This window comes from Cornus florida, unplaced genomic scaffold, assembly GCF_030987335.1.
Source record: "Cornus florida cultivar Cherokee Brave unplaced genomic scaffold, ASM3098733v1 CherokeeBrave_3.0.0_Hap2_Chr01, whole genome shotgun sequence".
NCBI classification, from domain to species: domain Eukaryota; kingdom Viridiplantae; phylum Streptophyta; class Magnoliopsida; order Cornales; family Cornaceae; genus Cornus; species Cornus florida.
The window spans coordinates 87896720-87922033 of record NW_026775571.1 but is presented as its reverse complement, the minus strand read 5'-3'; the positions used below and the strand labels follow the sequence as shown (position 1 = coordinate 87922033).

The 25314-nt window shown below is 34.9% G+C and overlaps 3 protein-coding genes across 3 annotated transcripts; 1 reads left to right on the top strand and 2 right to left on the bottom strand.

The window, feature by feature from the left end:
- The first annotated feature begins 1844 nt into the window (after nt 1–1844).
- On the top strand, nt 1845–6917 carry LOC132304944 (probable galacturonosyltransferase 4). Its single transcript, XM_059802644.1, has 10 exons — nt 1845–2154; nt 2305–2339; nt 2444–2485; nt 2586–2700; nt 2872–3092; nt 3928–4199; nt 4409–4766; nt 4991–5566; nt 6020–6363; nt 6549–6917. The coding sequence occupies exons 1-9, from the start codon at nt 2058–2060 to the stop codon at nt 6293–6295; spliced, it is 1992 nt and encodes a 663-aa protein (XP_059658627.1). The 5' UTR covers nt 1845–2057; the 3' UTR covers nt 6296–6363; nt 6549–6917.
- A 5767-nt stretch (nt 6918–12684) lies between these two features.
- Nucleotides 12685–20678, bottom strand: LOC132304969 (glucose-1-phosphate adenylyltransferase small subunit, chloroplastic/amyloplastic-like). The gene is made up of 9 exons (XM_059802665.1): nt 20258–20678; nt 17963–18259; nt 16257–16526; nt 15938–16117; nt 14979–15082; nt 14763–14874; nt 14328–14426; nt 14015–14134; nt 12685–12909 (listed from the first exon to the last, which is right to left on the bottom strand). The coding sequence occupies exons 1-9, from the start codon at nt 20576–20578 to the stop codon at nt 12793–12795; spliced, it is 1620 nt and encodes a 539-aa protein (XP_059658648.1). The 5' UTR covers nt 20579–20678; the 3' UTR covers nt 12685–12792.
- Nucleotides 20679–22087: 1409 nt separating this feature from the next.
- Nucleotides 22088–24700, bottom strand: LOC132276975 (uncharacterized). The gene is made up of 2 exons (XM_059778653.1): nt 23699–24700; nt 22088–22165 (listed from the first exon to the last, which is right to left on the bottom strand). Exons 1-2 carry the CDS (start codon nt 24698–24700, stop codon nt 22088–22090), a joined length of 1080 nt encoding a protein of 359 aa, XP_059634636.1.
- Between the last annotated feature and the right edge of the window lie 614 nt (nt 24701–25314).

The window sequence follows — 25314 nt, the reverse complement described above, 5'->3', positions numbered from 1 at the left end:
TGTTTTATTGTATTGTGATATAGTTATCTTTTAACAAACAATTTCCACACCCCCCACCCCCAAAAAAAAGGGTTAATAATTAGGTTTTCCCTATTGAGAATCTAAACATACTCATTGCTGATGTAAATTAATAATAAATTGACACGTCCTATTTTAATACCAAATCATAGATAGTTTTTGATTTGGTAAGTGAATATCTACCCACCATCTTTAAATTAGTAATTAAAAATCATATGTCAATTTATTATTAATCAACGGCAATTAGTGAGGACCTCTTCTGTCTCAAAATAAGTGTCATTTTTTTTATTTTGTTTGTCTCAAAATAATTGTTCATTTTTTCTTTTCAAACTATATATTTTACATCTTTCCATATATGTGTAAAACTTGAATATTCAAATTTTAAAAAGATAATTTAATAACTATTTAAGAAGATGATGCATGTCCATTTAAAAATAACTACTCCTCAAAAACACACTTAAATGGAGAAACTAGTCATATTTAATGAACTGCTGGTAATGCCACCTAAGAGTGATCGGAAATTTTGATCAAAATCTTTATTTTATAGGAAAAATTAATCGAGGCAATAATATGCAAGTGGGGCCCAACGGATGATGAGTAGTCCTTCCTTTTAATAATGACACAGCCATATTAAGTTGAGCCACTTTATTCTCTCCATCTAGGTGATCATCACGTCCTTGTGTAGTAATTTAACGCGCTTCTTGCCTTTTTTGAAGCAAACGCCACATTTTTCTTTGGTCGTCGATGTTTTCAATCCTACTTATATTTTTCAATCCTACTTATATTTTTCTTATACCACAATTATAGCTAACCGTTGTCTATGTCTCTCTCATAAAAGTCACACATCATACCCAAATCACTTTCTTTTTATTTTTATCACTATTCACTAGTAATTTGTTGCATACATATATCTATCTATCTCTCTCCGTGTATAAATTAGATGCACTGTCACGGTAATAAATGTATAAAATTATTATATATTTTATACAACTTTTTACATAATTACATTTAACATATTTTATTTCCCATTTCTCTTTCTTATTTCATTAATTAATTAATTTTATATTAAATAGATTTGTAAAAATTATATGGGATCCAAACATTCATTCTATTAACTAATTAATAAATTTTAGAATTTAAAATTTTTGTATTATCTACAAAAAAAAAAAAAAAAAAAAAAAAAAAAAAAATTATACACATGGAGATGCCTTTTCTTTTGTATGAGGGGTGCTAGGGGACTGTCGGTACAATTACTCTACTAATTTATAACAATTCTTAAAATTATATGTCCATTAATGACATGTCTCTTATTCTCTTATTTTTCATGAGACATTAAAAATGTAAATTTTTAGGACAAAAGTACCTTCTACTTTTCTTGATCCATCTACATAACCACTAAAAAAGGAAAAAGAAAAGAATCCATTCCCATAATATTGTTAATATATATACATGTAATCAACCGTGGGGAGAAAAATATACATTAAAAGGACTCTTTTTATCTTAAAATTTTATATTTTTAATGTTTGTAAGAGACATGTAAATTAATCAATGTAATTTAAGAAATAGTAATTCAATTAGAAGGGCGATTGTCCTAACACTTCTCTTACCTTTAACACTTATTAAATTAGGGGTCTTAATTTTTAAAGCTTATTAAATCATATCCATATATAATGCTTATCATATAAATGGCGTGAAGAAAAAATTTCTTACGAAGCAAGCTATATTAATTCTCTCTATATTTATATATTTACTTTGAATGTAAATTCACAACAACAACAGTGAATGTAAATTCACAACAACAGTGTTTTTGTTCTCTTCTCGAAGAGCCAGTGATTGTGGTTTCTCTCTCTTATTACCACATCCTCATCTCTCTCTATCTATCCGACCCCTCTCTCTCTACTCTGGTACTAACGCGTGGCTTGAAGAAAAGCAAAATTTCGATTTGAGAGAGGGATTTGCTTCATTGATTTTGCAGATTGGTCTTGTAATTAGGGTTTTTTGGGGCGGTGGTGGTGGTGGTGGTGGTGGTGGAGCGAAAGATGAAGCTGAGAAAGCCGGTGGTGTTCTTGCTGTTGGTCACCGTTGTAGCCCCCATTGTTCTGTACACTGACACACTAAGCTTCAAGACTTCCCGCTGTAAACCCTAATTCGTGCTAACATTATTCATTTTTTTCCCTCTATTTTTTTCGATATTATCTCAAATTCACTTGCTTTTTTGATTTAAGTAATCGATTTGGTTTTATGTGTTAGCTAATTTGTGGTCGTCTTCTTTTTTTTCTTTTGCAGCTAGAAGTGAATTTGTAGAAGATGTTTCGACTTTTGTGAGTTGACGATTTACTGAAGTTTTGATGCTATTTGACTTCAATTGGAACCAAAATTAGAAATTGGTTTTAAATTTATTTTTGATTTTTTATTTTATGTGCAGACATTCGGTGGGGAAATCATGCCACTCAATGTACTCCCGCAGGTGAAGATCTCATAATTTGATCATTTTTTTCTCTGTACTTCTTCTGAAATTTCAGATCCTTACCGTTTTGATTTGTTTGAATGTGTTTAAACGTGTGTAGGAGTTATCAGTAACCCTAAAAGAGCCACAGGGGATTGTTTATTCGGAGAATTCTAGCAAATCTCTTTCGGATTCCGATGGAGAGAGCACTCACAAAAGTAGACAACTCACTGAAGGTTGGTTTGTTTTTTTCCAAGCTTTGAATTGATTTCAGATGATGCCCTGTTTAATCTAAGCTGGGATTGCTTTCTGAGAATTAAAGAATTTGGGTCAATGGCCTTTTAGTTCATGTTTCCTTTAATTCTTATTATTTTTGTTTGCCAATAATTTATAACTGCAATTACCAGAATCAATGGAGCACCAAACCAGTGGAGATGACCATTCTGTAGAGGTTAACCCGATAAAGCAGGTGACTGATGGAGTTCATGAAACAAATCAGGGTGACAACATCTCTCTGAAAGCTGAACCAACAGGCGAAAAGGAAGGCGGGGAGAAACAAAGGGACAAGGAGAAAGAAGTGAAATCAAGGGCATCTGAGCAGAAATCGGATGTTGCCACTAAGAACATGGTAAATAATGTCTTTGCTTTTTTACGTGTTTTTTTTTTTTATTGTTCTTGTTATCTTTTTGTTTTATTACTCTATCAATTTCACTCCTTTTGAGGAGTAGCCAGCATTAAAATCCATTTCATTGCTCCATTTTTGGGTCTGAAATAAATGTGTGGTTCCTTTCGTGCTTCTGAGTACAGTTATTATGATGAAAGATTTGGATGGTGCATGGTTAAATTTGTTGTTTGCTTCAGGGTTCTTTTGCAATCTATTTCTAGTGAATTCTGTTGTAGTAGCTATTTTCTTTTGGTGTTGGAAATGGTCATCCTGTGAGGGTGAAACCACTCCGTCGGAGTGGTTGGCTATAGTTGATCTGACTTGGTCTAAAATTTATAGTATTACGATAGGTAATAATAGTACTTTCTAAAATTTTAGGCTTGTTTGAAGGTTTTTCCAGACTTTTTGAACTGAAATATTTGACTAGTAATTGTCATGACCATGTTAAGTTTAAAAAATAATTGATGTACCATATCAAGAAAATTAGCATTGTGCAAACTTAATTCCTTAATTAATGCTTAAAAATCAAAGATACTTTTCGTGATTGATGATTTGATTTACCATTATGCAAACTCAGACTTTTGATAGTAATAACATTCCTTGGATGAAACAGCGTTATTTTTAAATATTATATATCCTTATTCCTGTTTGATCTTTAACCACACATCTTTTACTGAACTGTTGATTCTGCTCAAAGGATAATTAACATAAAATTTCACTAGTTATTCTTTAAATGATATTCCAACTATATTCACATTTTGGATGTAATTTTTTTCTTTCCTTTGGTTGGCTGTCCCAGGAAATAAAACGTGACCAACCATCTTCCCGAACCACTGCGAAAGTTGCAATCAAAGAACCTATAAGGACTAAAAGTGAGAAACAGAATGATCAAACAGTTTTTCCAGATGCTCGTGTTCGGCAGCTTAAGGATCAGCTTATCAGGGGAAGGGTATACCTTTCCCTTGCAGCTACAAGAAACAATGCTCACTTTATAAGGGAGCTCAGGCTACGGATGAAGGAAGTTCAACGAGTGCTTGGAGATGCTAGCAAGGATTCTGACCTACCAAGAAAGTATGTCTTTTTGCCATCTTTTGTAATAGAATTTAATGCATCAAATGGCTAATTGATATTCTTATTAGATTCTTTGTTCAGAATGAAGCAATGTAACATTCCTTATGCTTCAAGTTTTGCATCCTATTTTCTCTTCTCTTCTCTCTCTCTCTCTATATATATGTGTGTGTGTGTGTGATCAATAAGTGTGTTTCGCAATTTAAATGCAGTGCCAATGAAAAATTGAGGGCAATGGAGCAAACATTAGCAAAAGGCAAGCAAATTCAAGACGACTGTACTGCTGTCGTAAAGAAGCTTCGTGCCATGCTTCACTCTTCAGAAGAGCAGCTGCGAGTCCACAAGAAGCAGACAGTGTTTTTGACACATTTAACTGCTAAAACACTTCCTAAAGGTCTTCATTGTCTTCCTTTGCGCCTTTCAACCGAGTACTTCAGCTTGAATTCGTCTGAACAGCACTTCCCGAACCAAGATAAACTAGAAGACCCCAGTCTGTACCACTATGCACTATTCTCAGATAACATATTGGCAGCAGCAGCAGTTGTAAACTCAACAGTTTCCCATGCCAAGGTATGATCTGTTTGTTAATGAAATTGTCACCTGCTGATTAGGTTTGCTGGGGTTGAAAGACAATTTTTAATGGTCTTCATTAAGAATTCAAAATTTCCTCTATTCCTTTGTTTTATAAGCTGACAAATGGGGTATTGATCAATTAATATCAACATCTGAAACATTTGCTTTTGGTTGACATCTTAAAATATTTTTATGTTAACATTACATGGTGTTCTTGACAGGATCCTTCAAAGCATGTTATCCACATTGTTACTGATAGGCTCAATTATGCAGCAATGAGGATGTGGTTTCTGGCAAACCCTCCAGGCAAAGCTACGATAGAGGTGCAAAATGTTGAAGAATTTACATGGTTAAATTCAAGTTATAGTCCGGTTCTCAAGCAGTTGGGGTCGCCATCCATGATAGATTATTACTTTAGGACTCGTCGTGCTGATTCTGATTCAAATTTGAAATTTCGGAACCCAAAGTACCTCTCAGTCATGAATCATCTCCGGTTTTACCTGCCGGAGATCTTCCCCAAGCTCAATAAAGTATTGTTCTTAGATGATGATATAGTGGTGCAGAAGGATCTCACTGCTCTCTGGTCCCTTGATCTGCATGGGAAAGTGATTGGTGTGGTTGAAACTTGTGGAGAAAGCTTCCATCGGTTTGATCGTTATCTCAACTTTTCAAATCCTCTCATTTCAAAACAATTTGAACCCCGTGCTTGTGGATGGGCATTTGGAATGAATATCTTTGATTTGGAGGAATGGAAGAGACAAAATATCACGGAGGTGTACCACTCATGGCAGAAACTGGTAAGAGATATTTTGCAGGCTATTTTTGGATAGACAATTCTCTTGTTTGTCTTAATTTTATGAATTTCATTATAACTTAAAAGGACCACATTAAATGAAATCCCTAAAATAATGTGGATGAATAATAAAACTGAAGACTTAAGGTGCGCATCTGTCATGCAGTGCAACACCATATAAACACTAGTCAGTTTTACCTAACCACAGTTCCTCGCATCATTTGAAGTGGTATAATCATATTAATCCCTTCACTTAATATAGGTTCAAATTTGAGTGTAGCAAAATCTTATTTTGAAATGACAAGTTTACTGTTACTACATTATTACGTCAAAAAGTATCACCTGTTGGTGTCATTTTTTTTTTCTTGCCACGGGGTGGGGGCGGTAATGCCTGAAATTTGGCTCTGGGTTTTTAATCTTGTTGACAATTCTGAAGCCAAACTTGTTTCGTATGCAGAATCATGACAGACAGTTGTGGAAATTGGGGACCCTGCCACCTGGTCTAATCACATTTTGGAAACGCACTTATTCCCTTGATCGGAATTGGCATGTACTGGGCCTAGGTTACAACCCAAATGTCAGCCAGAAGGATATCGAAAGAGCTGCTGTCATACACTACAATGGCAACTTGAAACCATGGCTTGAGATAGGCATACCCAAGTTCCGAAGCTACTGGGCAAAACATGTTGATTATGAGCATTTGTATTTGCGGGAGTGCAACATTAATCCATAAAATGGCTCTCATTGACTCTTTAGAGCATAAACATCCTACCAGTGCCATTTTGACATATATTTTTACAGGTCAGTGTGACTCTTTGCACTATTTTTTTTTTTTTTTGGTGGTTATATTTTTGTCTAATTAAAAACTTTTTAGTTTTTTTTTGCTTTACATTTTCTTTTAGTTTTTTTCTGAGAGCATTGTAGATTTTTGAAGCCATGATTAGTGTGAGATATTAATTATCGGCAATTGGCATCCTTTGTTACAGATACGCTGAAGTGCAGATGTACATGTAAACGAATGGGAACTAGTTTTTTGGCCATAATTCATTAAGCAGTACGTTATCTCCTCGAGGTCATGTATATGATATTTTTTTAGCTTCACCGCAGCTCCTCTTTTGGTATCCTTTGCGCCAGTAATTGCAGGTTCTACGAAGTATAAGTTTTTTTTTTCCCTTGTATTGCACCCCCCACTCCCCCACCCAGCGATCCTTCTCAAGCAAATACATACATTGGATAACGAAGAAAAATCTTTGAATTTAGAAATGAATCACAATGCTTCATTGCTGCGTACTTTGTAGATTTTGTATGTGAGAAGAAATTGATATATTAGAATCATTTGGTATTCGTTTGGTTCATGATCTTCAATTGTCTCTTATTTAGCATTTTGAACTGCCAAAAAAAATCCAGATGTACAAACTTTTGTTTGTTTTTTTTCTTTTGGGAGACTACCTTGTTTCCTAGGGTTTCAGCTCAGGTAGTATGATGGGAAGGTGTTGGTTTAGTTATTGATTTTAATTTTCATCCTAGTTAAAATAAATAAAGAGGGTGAGCCTTAGTGCAATGTAAAGGTTGCTCCATTGTGACCGGCGTGCGGAAGTTAGTCTATGTACATTTGACCCTCTTCAGGCCATGGCAGAAGCCTTGGAAATGAGAATGAATAGCTTACAGCCTTGCAATACTTCCTGGTCAATACTTGATTTATTTGATATAGGCAGGAAAGAGTTTAAGAAAGTGTACTTCCATGTCATTTTCTATATATGTACATTGTTTAATCAAAAGAGTGGGATTATGAAATTAATATGCATGGGCAGGTCTCTTTTTGCCCTTTCCTTTTCATTTTTACTGCTTAACCTTTTATACAACCACTGGTTGGTCTAAATAAATGTAGCAATAGCTTTTGAACAAAGCTATTCAAAATTGCTTTCATTAAATAGACAGCAAGGTATTGGTTGCAACTATAATAATCATTGCGCACCGACCGTTGGGAATGCAATGCAAGACATCATCAATTTGAGCACTCAAGTTATAATACTGGTCGGCAAGCTTTATAGAGCATATGCGGTTTTTTTTTGGGTAAATTACACTGACACTCCCTGAGATTTGGTCATATTTTAACTAGACGAAGATTTTGGTTTTAACTTTCACTTATACTTCAATTTACTTTTTGGCCCTTAACACATGCGAATTGACCCTTTTACACTCAATTTTTTAATATAAAATATATATAATCCTAAATGACAAAAAGGTCCCTATATAGTGTATGTATATATATATATATATAAACACTGTTTGTACAGGCCGAAATCGTCACAAACCAAATCATGATCGTCGCCGAGCAGCGCCGCCTCCACTTGAATCGCTGGCTCACTGTCGTACATCACCGCCGACCTCGAAATTCAGATCCTCACCGTTGGCAAATCAGTCGTCGGTCATCACGTGACTCAGTCCGCTTCACCATCTCCGCTGGTTTTCACGTTGATGGAGCTGCAACTGGGTATTTCTTCACCGTCCGGTTTGGTCACCACCGTTGGGTCGTTCATGCTCAGGTCTTCTCGCCATGGGTGTTTGCAATCGCTGAAACTGGGTCGCCAAAATCTTCACCTCTTTCGCCGTCGACAAGCTCAAACCCACTAACCTCTTGACCTATTAAAAACCCTAGCTTCTCATGGAGACGAAGTTTAATCACGGCACCGACGAGGTTCAGGTTTAATCACGGCGACAACGTGGTTCATGGCGACGGCAGGTTCATAACGACATGGTTCATGTGCTGGGTTTCAGTTGGGTCTTGTGGCTTTGGGTTTTGTTTTGGGTGGGAGCGGTGGTAATAGAGGTGTTTGGGGGTTGCGGTGATGGAGGTTTTAGGTAGGTGGTGGTGGGGGTGGTGATGGAGGTTTTGGGTGGGTGGTGTTCAAGGCTCTTCTAAATCAAACCCAAATCGATTGTATTAATTCATGAGAACTCGCCAAATCTTCGAACCATTGTTAACCAAATTAATTTCCGGCAACCACAAACCCAAAACCCATCAAACCGTAATCTTTTCCGGCAGATCCCTGTGAAAAAATAAAAAATAAAAAAATAAAAAACGCAATAATATTAACAATTTTATTGATGAAAGACAACCACTTGCTTGTGAAATTGGGGGTTTCGATTCTCTTGGTGGGTCTTGCTTTTAGACTCCTCTCTCTCAAGCCAGTGGGTTTTCTGAATGTTGCAAAAACCCATTTTCTCCAGAAAACTTGAACACACAACCACCACATAGATATATAATGTGTGTATTTAGATATATAGTGTATATATGTGTGTTTGACTGTATTTATTAATTTTGTGTATAAATTAAGGTTTGGTGAGGGAGAGGAAAATATTGTATGTGTGCGAGTGTGACTGGTGGTGGTGACTAGTTTTGGAGGTGGCGGCCATGGGTCTGTAACATTCTTGATTGGTTTTGGAGAAGATGAACGTAGAGAGGGGTAAGGTGGGTGAAGGATATTTTTGTCCTAAAAAAATTAAAACATCCTACTTGTAAGTCAACAATTAGTCAAAGGGGGCAACATAGTCATTTTGCGTGTAAAGTACTCTGCCCACCCATAAAAAATGACATTTGGGGTGTGAATGAAATACTAAACCACTAATCCAAATATAAGTGAAAACTAAAACCAAAATCTTCATCTAGTTGAAATATATCCTAACCTCAGGGGGTCTCTGTGTAATTTACCCCCCCCTCCCCCCCTTTTTTTTTTTTTTTTTTTTTTTGCCATAAAGGATAAATTGGACGAAAACCGGTATTGGTAAATTGATATATATTTTTTCAAGTATCGTGTCAAAAAGCTTTCACTCTCATTGATTTTTTTTTTTTTTTTTTTTTTTTTTTTTTTTTTTTTTTTTTTTTGGTAATATCTTGTCAAAAAGCTTACCTTCTCTGCAACTTGAATCTTTAATCTCTTACTTTCACTCTCATTGATTTTTTTTTTTTTTTTTTTTGTAATATCTTGTTAAAAAGCTTACCTTCTCTACAACTTGAATCTTTAATCTTTTACTTTGGACGGGAAATATCACTAGCCTACAATTTTGTGTTATTGATTGCTGTGTTTCTTATGCGACTATAGAAAATGGAATTCTTTGTCATAGTAATTGTAGACATTTTTACCAAAGCACTTTAAAAAAATAAGTTTGAATACTTTAAAGAATTGTTGGGTGTCATAACATGGCATTAAGAGAGGTGTGTTAGAATTAAATTAATGTCATGTTCATTGTGCATTTTGGATTTATTCATGTATCTGTTACTGTGCATGTATCTAGTGAGTACATGCAGTAAGTGTGGTTGAGAATTATCTTGAAAAGTTCAATGGTTTGAACCGAGAAATATTATTAGTCTACAACTTTGTGTTATTGATAAATTTAGGGGGTTTAAAAAAAAAGAAAGAAGCATTAGCACTGGTAAATTGGATTGAACCAAACTGAACTGTACAGTTTGGTTTGATTCTTTGATGAACAAACTGAACTGTACGGTTTGGTTTGATTCTTTGATGAAATTGTTGATTCTTTGATGAAATTGTTCAGTGCTTATTCTAAAAATTAAAGAATGATTGATAGCAGTCCTATTTTGGTTTGAACTATAAGTGTTACTGATCTTTTATTGACAATGGTTCGATTCTAATTTGAAAAAAATATATATTAGGTCTCTAAACCTATAGAACCAAATCGGACCAATTATTTACGGTTTAGTTTGGTCCCACCATTTATAACAGTTTGGTTCAATTTTAATATTTCTAAAATTGTTAGAACTGATTTGATTCTAATTCATTTCAAAATCGGATCATAGTAAACCATATACATTACAAGAAGTTATTACATGATATTGAAATTATTATTATCACTATTAGTCACATAAATAATTGTGTTGAAAATATATAAATTTTATTTAATTTTTTATACTCACCCATTTAATAATAATTGGCTGAAACCGTGAGATAATTTCTCCCAGACTGTCAGATTGATTCACTTTCACCATTTTATGGTAGCGTGACATCATCCATGGAATGGATTTTTGTTTGTTGGGCAGTATAGATAGATAGACCAGATCACACCCCACCACTTTTAACACGCTGTTGTAGTAATTGAGAGCTGGAGATTCACATGGTCACAGTTGTGGCCCAGCCGGGATGTTGCACTCAACAGCTGTGATTAGGTTGATTAAGTCACATGGTTGGTGGGTCCCACTTCTCCAATTTATTAGTTAGCTCCATACAAAGTGACTAAATTTGCGGCTTTCGTAAGCCACAAACGTCCGCTGCATCGAATGCCACGTTGCCACTAATCTATTGCTAGCCATAATATTATACATATATTGTGTGTGTATATATATATATATTCCAAAGGGTTCACGTGAATTATATGCTGGTGGGTCTGGGTAATCATCTTACAACGTTCCTTTGATATTTGGTTTTTTTCCCTTCTCTCTCAGTCTTGGCTTTGATTGGGAAGGAGCAGTCACTATCAGCTGTGTGTCGATGATATCAGAAGTGACCCTAGTTGTCGGTCATATCTGCAGTGTGTCGGTCACTGACCATTCCGTAAATTACAGTGAATTTTTGTCGGTCGGGTCGTTTTGGTTTTTAGCAATTTCTACTTCACTAAAATCAAACAATTGAGTTTTGTCGCTTCTAAGCTAAAAAAACAAACAAACAAACAAACCAAAAAAAAAAAATTTTTTTGCTATCTTTTGAAACTTTATTTATTTATTTTTTCTTTTTTAGGGTGAGAATTTGAACATGCAAAATTAGTTCAATGATATAATCTTTCGATCTTGATAATTAACCGTATGTGCAAGTACTATATTAAACCGTCACCATGTAAACTTACAATAGATCATTCTTATATATACATATATATACATTGCTTAATAGATCATATATGTATATATATACTTATTAATAGATCATTTATGTGTGTGTGTGTGTCTATATATATATATATATATATATATATACTTATTACTTAGATGGAAAGCCTGCGAAGATAAGAAAGTGGAGGTCAATTGTTTGTCGGTTGCTATAGTTAACTTTGAATTTATTTTAAAAAAAAAAAAAAGAAAACCTTTGGAAATCAATCTCTTTGCTTGCCCAAATGAAATCATGCTATGTCTTTTACGTAAGGGACAAGTGTGATCCTCGGATGCCTCATATTAAAGGATAACTTATGTTCCTTGGACTATTAAATAACAAGTCAATAACTTACTATCAACGTGCCCTCAGGACTGACCAAGTTGGTAAAGTAACAATTTAGAAATACTCATGTCTCAAGTTCAAATCCATCCATCGACATGATAACTCTCGACTGAAATTGTTACTGAGGTGTGAAACTGTCGATAACATTTCCGATTTGTAGCCTAAAGTGGGTCCCAAAGGAATCTTGCCCAGGTGAGTTTTGGTGCCAGCCAAAAATAAGAAAATAAAAAAAAGAAGACTAACCATCAACGTAGTATGTTTTAAGGTACTTTCTTTCATTTGAACAACCATTTAGTTGGTGTTTTGGTACTTTCTCTTCTTTCAAATGTTGGTGTTTTGGTGCTTTCTCTCCTTTCAAAAACTGTTTAACCGTTAGTTGGTGTTGTAACACTTTCAAGAAATGTTTGGATAGCAATATGAATCCAAACCCCAACTTATTGGGACTTGCAGACTATCAACCCACAGAGGTCTCATCAGGGCCGGCCATTGGCCACAGGCCCAAGCCTAGGGCCTCAAATTTAGGACATGGGCCAAAAAAAACAAAAACAAGCATAAAGGGCACAAACACACGTATATATAAAAAGCTCATATTTGAAAGTTCATCTAAACCTCTCAAAATTTTGAAAATCTCAAGACTCGCCCTGCGTCTTATGGGGAGAAAGGGATTTATGTGCAGATGCCCAAAATGGGACTCCTAAGCCATTAATGTAGACAAGAGGAATCAATATTGTTGTGTTACTTGTGTAACTGTGCAAGTGGACTATGAGCATAGTCAAATAACATGAATTAACTTTTTCTTTTTGCCTTTTTCCCCCAACATCACTATTTGTTCAACCAAAATTAAATTCCAAGTGTTGCAGTTGATGTTAAAAGCATAGTAGAGATGATGGTTCCAAGATCATAAAATTTGATACTCTACCTTCTCATTTGAAGATCAAGAAATAAGCGTTTAAACAGAACTCGGTATTAATTATCCAAGTCTCAACTGAGCATAGTGATCCGGATCTCAAATGACTGTTCCATTGGGAATCAAAGCATCTTTAATTACAGTAACAATCCCACTCTTGATGAAGTACCCCTCTGTTTCTCTTGCCGCTTCTTGCACGTTGTCACTGTTAATGATCTGCAACAATAATAATTGACCATAAAAACCAACTAAACCTTACATTCATATCATTATCTTCTTGTGATGCGAAGAAAATTTCAAAATCGGGAACCCTACTATCAAACATGCATCTCTATTATGTTCTTGGTGTGCATCAAATATAAGAGTTAAGGGAATTACAAACAAATTAAGAGGATACTAGAAAACAGAACCTAATCTTCTTTTCTTTGTTCCCCACAACGTTTTTTTCTGTATGTCTTGCATTAACTAGCCTCGGGGAGGATGCAGTAGGTTGATAAATGTACTCTCTAGCTACATTATCTTTGGGGACACAGCACATTCTGAGTGGATAAGTTAGTAACAACTTGGGACAATGAGCAACCCAAGAACCATTGAGCCTGAAGATCTTGTATCATTTAATCTGCAGACTTGCTTAACATTATTGTTAAACTATCTGAATCATGTTAGTTCAAGAAAAAGGAAAAAAAAAAAAAAAAAAAAAAGGTCAGATGTCTAAAATCGTTTATTATTTGAGAAATCATTATTTTAACTCACTACCACTGACTAGGGTTTTAAGTAAGGTTCAACGACAGCCACATAAGATGATAAATGAGCATTTTTATCATGTTGAATTATTAATTTCAGTGGGTTGACGGTAATATACCATGAGCTTTAACCTCCATTCTTGAACCTCATGAGTCTTGCTATATATACATTGTATTGTTTGATTGTTTATTGATGGAGATATGATGAAAGATACCAGAAAGGATGATACAAAACTCCATCTCCAGGTACTTCTTTCAAAACATACCATAATTAATGTGATATTATATAAAAATATACATATATAGTTCACAGAAAATTGACACAACATTGTATATCCTAGGTCATGCCCTTCCAAGTGAGGTCCGATCATTATGGCTTATCCTTTATTCATTGAATACACTACTACAACAAGCATTTTGCTTATGGCCTTCTGTTTTATTTTTTCTTTCAACCCAAGTCCTTTGAGTTATTACTTTTCATATTCTGAAACCAGATATATATCAAAAACTTAGCAAACTACAATTCAAAATAAGCAGCAAAAGTGACACAAAATAAAGAGAGAATATAAAAACACAACCTTCACATTGTCTCCAATCCGAGCATTTTTGTCGATTATTGCTCTTTTGATGTGACAATCCTTTCCAATACCAATTGGAATACTACCTTTTGCTGCTAAAAGCCTTCTGTCTGCATCAGTCTGGTGCAGGAGGCAATAACAACATGATCATCAATAACTGATATTAGGTACACAATTACTTGGGAGAAAAAAAAACATAGGTACATAATTTTCAAAATAGCAAAGCTCAAAGTTCTTGTTCAGCAAGCATAGACACATCATATTTCATTCATGCTCCAAATAACCAGTCATTAAACTTTCTAGAGATAATTACCTCGTAGTAATCGGCCCCCATCAGTAAACTGTCTTCAATGACTGCACCCTCAGAGATGCAAGATCTTAGACCGACAACAGAGTGGTGAATCTTGCAGTTCTACATAGAGAAGAAGAGTCAGTAGGTCAAATATCTTACCTAAATCTCCAGTATAGCTACAATCACCATCCAAATTGCCCAACCGCAAGCAAATTCATATCATAATCCATATCAATCTATTGTGTTTAGTAAGATCCTACTTTTAAGTGTATATTCAAAGACGGGCATCAAAACTCATGGTAGAACATTTGGCATAGCTTTGTGCTTATCACCCTTGAGTGAAACTTGCACGAAAAAAGATGAATTTTAGTGTTGAGATATTGGAGTCCTAAACAGGCTTAGTTCAGTGCAACTGTCAAACTACAGATGTGAGAAAACAACTTCAAAGGAACCTACCTTGATTACGCAACCCTCGCCAATGACACTGTCTGTAACATCAGCATCAAGCATTTTGGAAGGCGGCAAGTATCTGGGTTGTGTGTATATTGGAGAAGAACGATCATAAAAACTGCATCAGAAGATCAAGTCAAACAAATGCAAGCCATGTTAAGATGATGCCTGTGAAAAAATAAATGGTTGATTCTCTTGCTACTGTTTATCAAGACAACTGACCTGAAATCTGGCACTGGCTTCTTCGTGATCCCTAAATTTGCATGATAAAAAGCCTCTATGGTACCAATGTCTTCCCAGTAACCATCATACAAGTAGGCTTGCACCTGAAGTATAAAACAAAATTGTAGCCCTCGGAATCTTTACATCGTTAATGCATAGGAAGGATAAATAAATCTTGGAATTTACAACAAGTAATGTTATATCTTTTTTTCTTCAATTAATAATATTAAACATTATATCAATAATTTGGTATGTAAACTTCTCAACTTATAATGCACTGAAACGAGGTACATCAACAAGGGGCTGCATTTCAGCAATCTCAATGAACATGAAACAAATTGTATTACGTAATTCGACATTTTGACATGTGCTACCAGTCCAATGTGCTTTACACAATATTAAAAATTTTACACACATCTGTAAATACGCATTCACAAGAACAGCCTTTAGGATTCCATGAAATGACTGTGTTCCAAAATTTCACCATCTTTATGGTTAAAATTCCATATACAAGATTAGTTATGCATTCAAATTCTATGGAGACAGAAATTGACCGATCCAATTTCCAAAGACACCTAAAGTAATTTTTTTCAAGATGAGTTTATTTACATAAATTTCCTAAAGAATTAAACTACACAAGTCACATTTACCACCTTGTATGAAACTGTTGATAATGCTCACTGCATAAATTAGTCGGATAATATACTTGGTATGTTTATTGTGTTTACTAATTCCATCAAATCACATGAAAACATTATATAATATTACTAGGCCAAACTACAAAACATCCTTCCTAGCCAAATTAATTGCAACTCAGTAAGAAGTATAGAACAGAATTGTTTAATCATGTTATTGGGAAATATTTTTGCACTATTTTGCAAGATGTACAGGACAGTACATGCCCTAATGAAAGCATCTCAAAACAACAATAACAATACCATCTATAACATTAGGCTTACCCTCATTCCAATTGAAGTTGCTCCTGGAATAACTTCACTTCCAAAATCATTGGCTCCAGGGAATTTCTCTCTAAGTAAATTCAACATCACATCTTTACTGATAACATATATGCCCATACTTGCAATAAAAGGCATCTCCTTCGCTCTCTCATCATCGAGACCTAGAATGGTAGTATCAACCTGAGATGAAAATGTAACAGAAAACAGGGGATGAAGGAAAAACATCAGCCCCATTGTTTAATAATTTAAGGACAGAACAATCATATGCATTAAAAGAAATTTTCAAGCAATGAAATTATAAATTGCTGCCAATGTGTACCTTCATTGCTTGCAGTTGCTCTCCTTTTGGCTTCTCTGCAAATTCAATTATCCGTCCTTCCTCATCAATTTTCATAAGACCAAATGCGGTGGCACGTTTTTCATCCATTGGCAGAGCAGCCACTGTTATATCAGCATCAGTTTCTCTATGTGCTAGAATGAATTTCTCGTAATCCATACGGTACAAATGATCTCCAGCAAGAACCAGAAATTCCAAAACGTTTTGTTCTTCCAATAGCCACAGATACTGCCTGACAGCATCAGCTGTGCCCTAAAATTTCCAAAACTAAACCACAGTTAGATAATCAAATCAAGTATGCTTTATCCAGTTGCTTAAGTACAGGAGTATACTTACCAAAAAAAAAGAACAAAAGAATAAATTCAAACACATTTCATCAAAGTTTTATTCTGGTAAATAGGACTCCAAACTGAATAAGGTATGCAATGAAACATATCTAAAGAATCAATTATTTACCAGATACCATATCTAGAGATAGCGATCAAATTCCCCTTAGTTGCACTTGAATCAGATACAATAACAATAATACTTATAACTATAACAATAACAATAACAATAATAGTAATTGGAATCAGATCTCCATATAATCCACACAACAATACCTTTTCCCAGAAACTATCTCTTTCCTTAGCATTACCCTTAATGTGGAACACATCACTCTTCCTCGTTGATGCAGTTAGGAAACCATCTGAATCGATTTTTCTTTCATTTTATCTCCAATTGTCGCTACTACAACTGTCCAATTGATGTGTTCATTTATAACTATTTCCTTTCTTTATTTTTTGCCACATCCGTTTCAACATTCTTATTTCAACCAAGCATTTTGTGAATTTGATACTTTAGCCGTCCAACACTCTTTCCCATAAAATATGTCTAATAGTTGTTTTAGGTAATTTACCTTTCAATTTTAGAGATATAGGTCGATCACATGATACGCCAGAAACACTCCTCCAATTAACCCATGCTACTTTAATTTTATAATCATCTCCGTTTTCTCCCTATTTTTGAATATCAGTCATGGTTAGTCACAGATTTTCTCTTTGGTATCTCTTGACCCTCAATATGCACTAGGTCCCCATTTGTACTAGTACAGATGATGGGGTACAATCATGCCATACGGACCATCATAATGGAGACACGTGACAAGGTGGAGTGCCCACAATGATGCTATCTGGGCTCTATGTGGTAAGGTGGGGTCTCGAAGCCACAACAGGCTCATGACCGGTGACTGTTGCAGTTTATCATTGACCTCAGGAAACTGACACATTAATCAATCACATAAACCAGATTATAAGATTTTAGGATGCTTTATGGTCTCAGTATATTCCAAGGCAGAAGCTATCAAGTGACAACTCCCGGACATACAGGAAGCACATGTACAGAAAAAGAAAAAAGTTCAAAAAAAAGAAAAAGAAAAAGCAAAGGATAAAATGAATGCCAACTATTTTTCTTCAGTTCAATCAAACATGTTCCACCAAATTTTTGGATGATTATTACTAAACAACTAAATCATTAATACAGAGTAGAAGATTGAGTTCACAGCACAAGTTGATAAAAATGCATGCTTGAAATATTTGACATGATCGTTTCAATTCAGTATCAAGCTTTTAGTGACACCTAGTTCAGGTTTCAATAAGGATCCACTCTGATAGATAAAAGATAATTTGATATTTTTATTTCCCCATTACCTGGAACCAGTTTGGGTTTTCTGGGCTCTGCTGAGCTGCAAGAACTTCAACAAACCCTTCATTCTTATACCCACCCATGTTACTTGCATAAGCCCTCGATATGTGTCGGTTGAGGGACGCAGAGTTGAATTGTGTGAGTACATAAATCTTTGTTACGTTACTATTCAAGCAATTGCTCACAGGTATATCAATCAACCTGTAATTTGCTCCTAGAGGAACAGCAGGTTTTGCACGTTTTTTGGTAAGAGGATATAGACGTGTACCCGCTCCACCCCCAAGAATGATTCCTAGAACACTCTGCATGATCAACAAGACAACATTAGTTCTTCAATCCACCTTGTGGTAAAGTAGAACAATAAACTGAAATATAAGAAAAACAAAGGAAAGTTTATAAGTAGTGTCTAAAAGGTCGATATTTTTGTGGTACCAATCAAAGTATCATTGAAAGTGCATAAAACATCCTAATTAGGGTGAAAAACTAATAGTTTCTTTATTAACAGCTATATGGGCCCACAAATATCAAAGCCATAGACACACAACAAAAAAAAATCTACAAAGTAGATTGTATGAGCACCAATGCCTGAACCAATTGAAAAGCTATTTAAATGTACCTCCCCAGATTAGTAATTTCCTTTTTCTAACCTCTAATGATAGAACTGGGCAGAGAACTATCAAAAAACCAATTCAAATCTTACCTTGCAGCAGAAGTTGCAAAGAAGTACAGGCCTGTTTGATTTTGTTTTCAGGGAAAGTTTTTTGAAATACAAAAATTTATTTGGTCGACAGTTTTATGAAACTATTTTCTGAAAACTCAGATAAATAAATAAAAAAGGACATGTTTTTAGATAAAATATTTTATAATCCTCTAAAATCAGTTTTCTATTTTCTAAGTCCAAAACTGAACCAAACAAACCTATGTTCATCCTGATTTTCCCCTTAAAATTTGAGAATGCATACCCGATTTATCAATGATAAAATTCATTTTGCTATTGTTCTGAAGTCGCTCCAATCACATTCACATCTGTGCATACAGTAAAATGTAAAAATGAACTTAGGCATCTGTATTTAGAAATTCTTTATTTTTCAGATACTAGACATGCATCTGCAAGGATGATAACTTGCTTGTAAGGTTGCTAAATAGAATGCAACATCAAGAGGCTATTTAAGTAATTCTCAATTGCACACACTAGTTTATTGCCTCTGGCATATGGTGTTTCATCCACACTCATTTTAGATCCCCATCCAAATAACCTCTTTTAATGTTGGGTAGCTCCAGACCTTAATGGTAAATCAAAACCAACTGTGAAAACAGATAATTAGCTAATAAATAGTGCAAGTGCTCGGTATCTGATCCGCATTTATTTTTACGGAGAAGTGGAGGGAGGGGGGAATACAGAGGTGCACCTTAATCCATATGTTAATCAATGCGTGCTGATGTTATTTTAGCAAAGGATTTCAGATGGTCACAGCTCATTCATTGAGCGCGGTTTGATTTTTGAAGGAAGTTTAGATTCATGAGAAATTTATGGAGCTCCTTATTTGTGTTTCCATTTTTGTTGCATACTGAAGTGCTGGTTAGGCAGCTACGAGCCATCATGTTGACATGATTTTGGAGATTAATGAGTAAAATCCTGTCAGGATTAATATAGAGAAAATCTATCAAAATATTAAGTAGCAATAAGTAATGCATGCAATTTTTTTGGTTGGGACTCTCAAATGGTTTGCAAACTCCGCTACAAGCAATGCAATTAAAAAATAAAAAATAATAATAATAATAATAATAAAAATAAATAAAATAAAAAAAACTTGTGATTGCAATAAGTGAAGTACTATCGAGCATAAACCTGTTATTGTTATAGTATCATATAATATACATGAAGCTGCATTTCATCAAGATGAAAACAACCCAAAAATTAAAGGGATTACTCTCGACTGTGTAGGAAATTAAATTACAGTATCATCGTCATCATTCTTGTCTCGTCTTACTCCCATATGAATGGGTCAGCCACATGAATTCTCTGTCTCACCATATTTTATGTATTTAAAACAAAAAAGCAATGTGACACATAAAAAGCATAATATATATATATATATATATATGAGAATAAGTACAAGAAATGGACAATAATTACACATAAAATGCATATATATCATATATGAGAATAAATACAAGAAATGGATAATAATTACTAAAGAACCTAACAATCACAAGAAGAAAAAAATTAATGATTAATAGAAGAAACATAAGCACTACAAACGAATGAGTGTGTGTGAGAGAGAGAGAGTACACCGTACACGGCTAGCATCAGGTTCCAGACAAGTCTGGGAAGAGCTTGAATCGGAGACAGCTTTGGGAGAAACCACAATAGGATGATGACCCACTTTGCGTCGGTTGAGTACCGACCCAGAATTCAATCGAATTCTCTCTCCGAAGAGCTGAGAAGCACTTGAAGATGAAGAAGAAGAACAAGAAGTAGTAGTAGATAAATGGTTGTTCTTGTTCTTGCTGTGATGATGATGATGCTTTTGGTTATTGAAACAATGCGAGTTCGCAGCCACTTCCCGACTGAAATCAGACGACGAAAACCTCGAAATTCCAAGAGATGCGATTGACATTTTGATTTTCTATGATATTTTCTTTGTTTCTTTCTCTGCTACTGGTACTACTCCGCCTACTACTTAGTGAAGAGGGAGAGAGAGAGACTGATAGATAGAGAGAGAAAAAGAGAAGCAGCGGTATATACCATATCCGCGTATCTTGAGATTTTGTTTGATCGATGCAGACTTTCGAGTGAACATGAGCCACTGATTTTTTTTTTTCCTCTTTTAATTAATTAATAATTTTATTATTATTATTATTATTATTATTATTATTTTCATTTAGAATTTTGTAGTAATTAACAAATTGTATGTACTCACTCTCATTTCGCAAAAATATTTGGAGAACCTGACACACAAAAGTAATTGACAAATAACACTCTTTATGGGATGAGGATAGTATTCCCTCCATCCCTTATTAATAATCCATTATCTCATTTTATGTTGTCCCTTTTTAGTTGTCACATTTCAAAAATCAATACATTATTTTTTATTACATTTCTAATTTACTCCTAAAAAATTAAACTAATTAAAATTTCAAACTGGTTGACATGTGAATAAATCGGTTGACATCTATGCATGAATCGGTTGATGTATGCTACAAACCGGTTGACATCTTCTATATAAACTAGTTAATGTATGTTGCAAACCAATTGACGTATGTTGCAAACCAGTTGACATCTTCTTCATAAACCAGTTGATGTATATTGCAAACCAGTCGACATTATTGAGCTTTATCTTAAAATTTGTTACTGCCTAGATACCGGTTGACATAAGCTTAGTAGGCGTCGACGTAAATTGGCTTCTTCTTGGATTTTGCAGTTTTGAGCCCTTTTCTCTTGTGCTTTGTAAATATTAGGGGTGGCAAATGGACGGGTTGGGTCGGGTTTGGGTTGGGTTGAAAATGGGCGGGTTAATATGGATCAAAACCCATATTCAACCCATTAAGAACGGGTTAAAAATAGGCGGGTTGAAAACGGATAGGGTCAACTAGTTATGACCCGTGGACCCATTAATTATTATTTTTTATTTTATTTAAACTTGATGGGAACATTTTTGGTGCCTTTGCCGGTGTTGCAGAACTAGTCGGAACCGGAGCATGATGCTCCTTTTCTCTTAAAACCTCACCGAGCTACTTTTTGCAATATTTACTTCTTATAATTAAATTTTTGAAAACCAAATTCAATGTGATCAGGTGGATTATAATAATTTTAGAGAGAAATCTTCCACACGCGCACGCACACAAAAATTTACAATTTGTGAAAATTTTTATTTGGAAGATGTAATTAGGGATTTTTAATTTTTAATTTTTAAAATTTTTTTTTATAAGGTTTTAATTTTCTTTTTAATTTGGAATTGCCACGTCAAATTCTGCAGGCTTGCCCGTCACCATCTCATAGCCGTCACCGCTGTTGCACCAAACAACGTCCATCACAGCCTATAGCATCCAAGCACTGACGCCGTCAGAGGCCGAAATCGCCGGTGCCACCACGGATCTCTGTCGCCGTCATCATCGATCTCATCTGCCTAGCCGAAGCCGATCTCTGCCATCACCGCCGCTGCTCTAGCCGCCGCCGCCGCCGCCGCCGCCGCCGCCGATCTTCTCTACCGAGTTGAGCAAACAACAGAGATAAGATCTCTGCCGTCGCAACTCCGTGTCGAAGCCGATCTCTGCCACCACCGATCTGATCTGCTGCCTCAGTTTCCCTCAATCAAATCCCATCCTCTCCCTGCAAATCCCAACCTCTCTCCTCCTCCATTCACCTCATCTTCTTCACCGGATCTGTCTTGGCCGAACTCAGATCACAGAGGACCGGCAATACCCACCGCCGGCCACCGTTCCTATCCACATCCGAAGCAGCTCTTCCTGCGGTTCAATGTTCTTTTAATTTTTATTTTTTAATTTATTTTTAATTTTTTAAATTATTTTTTTTTTTAGAAGAAATTTCTAGAGAGAGAAACTTAGAGAGGGAGGATTGATAAGAGACAAATTTATAGAGAGAAGATTGTGCGTGAGAAAATTTTAGAGAGAGAAATGAGTTGAGTACAATATAGAATGATGTGTGTTATGTGTTTATTATGTGATGGGTGAAATATGTCATATTCAACCCATCTTGACCCTCAAATTAAGTGGTTAAAAATTACTCAACCCATCTTGACCCTCAATTAAATATGGTTCACCCATAACTATTAAAAAACGGACAGATATGGACGGGTTAATGGTTCCTGACCCATATTGCCACCCCTAATAAATATAATGCCTTGATACATTGAATATGATAAAGTACAACTTGTATGCATGAATTTAGTGAGATTGAGCTTCAATAAATTCCATATTTTATTTGACAACACTGCATAATATTTTCTCTTCCTTTATGTAAGTAACCCAAAATTTTCTTCTTAAAAATCAAATCATTTTCAAACAGATGGAACATAGATTCTTTTTGCACTCTTAACACCATTCTTTACAAAAAAAATTTGCATTGGAGGGAAATTTTTCCCTCCACTCGTACCCAAACTTCTTACACAAAAACTCCTTTACGTAACCCCTTCATAAAAAGGTAAGAGAGTAAAACAGAGCACCCATTTTCATTTATACTCTAACACCATTCTTTACAATTTTTTGTAAGTACATACCCAAACTTCTTATACAAAACAAAAGTCTACAAACGTACAACAGGGCACAATACATTCTCAAGGTTACACAATACATTCTGGGTATAAAACAAAAGTAAGTCTACAAAAGTCCCAAGGTTACACAATACATTCTCTCATATTTAAAACCAAAGTCTTCTTCTTTTTAAAAAGAAAAACAAGGCACCCATCTTCATTTATTACACTACAAAAACCTGTAAAAAATAAATAAATTTATATATATTGATATACTCACATTACAACTACAAACCACAAAATACTGTATCAAGAGAAAAAAAAAAACTCACATTGCTGTCACAAAAGGATGATCAATGTCTTAGGTGACTTAGAGCATTTTCAACCACTCACGTTCATAGTAAAGCTGAGAAGGAAGATTACCATGATTCCTTAATTGACTTTTTTTCATATGTGGCAATTTGTAGTTGTTTGCCCTATACACCTTCATTGTTTCAATCATGCAACCCTGTAATGTTAAAAAAAAACATTATCAAGAGTTTCTGTCAATAATTCATTGAAAGATTTTTCTATTGCATCCACCAACTCATCAATGGTAGTGGGAGCTTGTTGGTATTGAAGCGATTGGATTGCTCTAATGTATCCAAGACCAAGAACATTCAAATCTAGACTATTAGGAGGTTGGAAAGTTAACCATATATCAAACCCATCTTTAGTCGCACCTTCTAGGAATTCTGCATCCAACGGATCAATGTGTGGTTTTGCATTATCTTGTTGAATATAAATGGTTTCCATCATACCCCCACAAGGCCATTTAGCTCGAATCGCTGGTAGAACTTTCTCAATTAAATATGATCGAATTATATCTTTAGTTATCGATGACATCGGTTTTGTCTCTAATGTACCAACCATGCGATTTTTGCTACTTCGTTTGGCAGGAACTTTGCAGATAAATGGAAAAATTCCAATCTTTCTAGAGAAAACTTCATGGCCAGAAGTATCAAATCGTGGCTTAGCAACTGCGGTGAGAAACATAACCTTTGTAATGAACCTTTTACTTTTGCAGGTACGTACGGGTTCATTTTCTTCAGGAAGGAGATAATATTTCTCGGGCTCTTTAGACATATAAAACCATTTTTCATCAATGTGAACATAATTAAGCATATTGCAGAAAGTTGGCCTGTCATGAAGACTACACTGCTCAAGCATTGACAAACAAAACAACAACCTTGCTTTCTTCTTCTTTTCAGTTAAAGATGGCTTCAAGGCATTTGAATGTGGTCTAATTAAGCCATCTTTAATTCTTCTATGTAATATAGATTTAGCAACTTGCATAACAAAAGATAAAGATCGAATGTTTGTACGTTGTCGGAGAGGAATTTCTGATACCTTATTGAGATCAACTTGCAACCGTTTGCGACCAACTCTGTTCCGCTTTTTGCTGGAAACATCAATTGCTAACCCATTTGAAAGATTTTCCACAAGCTGATGCCAAATTCGACTAATCGTTCTGGCACAAATAGAAAACATTTTGGTTATGGCAAGTATGGTATGCCTTTTCAATTTTCCGTTTTCACTTTGCATCAATAGAATGTCAGCAATTGCTTAACGTTCTTGGTTCGTTAGTTCCTTTTTTAATTTTAGCCGAATAGAGTTGTTCTCTGCTTGAGTTTCCATTTGAAATGGAAACCTGAGAACAAATAAAGTTAAAGAAAGAAAGAAAACGTAGGTGTCAAAAGACAGAAAATTTTATAAAGATAAGAATGAGAAAGATAAAGAGTAAAAGAAAGAGATGAACTTACTAGTGTAATAGTAGCAAAAAAATTTACTATAAAGATAAGAATGAGAAAGATAGAGAGTTAAAGAAGGAGATGAACTCACCTGGTGTAATAACACAAGGACTGTGTAGATTTTGGTAAGTGGCAGAACTATATCGGTAAAGAAGAGAGAGTTTGTTTTGAGATGGAGTTTGTTATGAGTTGGAGGTAAAAAGAATTCTTAAAATTTTTAAATACTCCTATACTGCATTTTGTTTTGGATTTGCGCTAAATTTTTGGAATGGCGGTAAATGAAAAAATAATTTTTTAGGGAGGGCAAATTTGGAAATGCATCATTTGTCAATCTAATAAAATATAATAAAAATT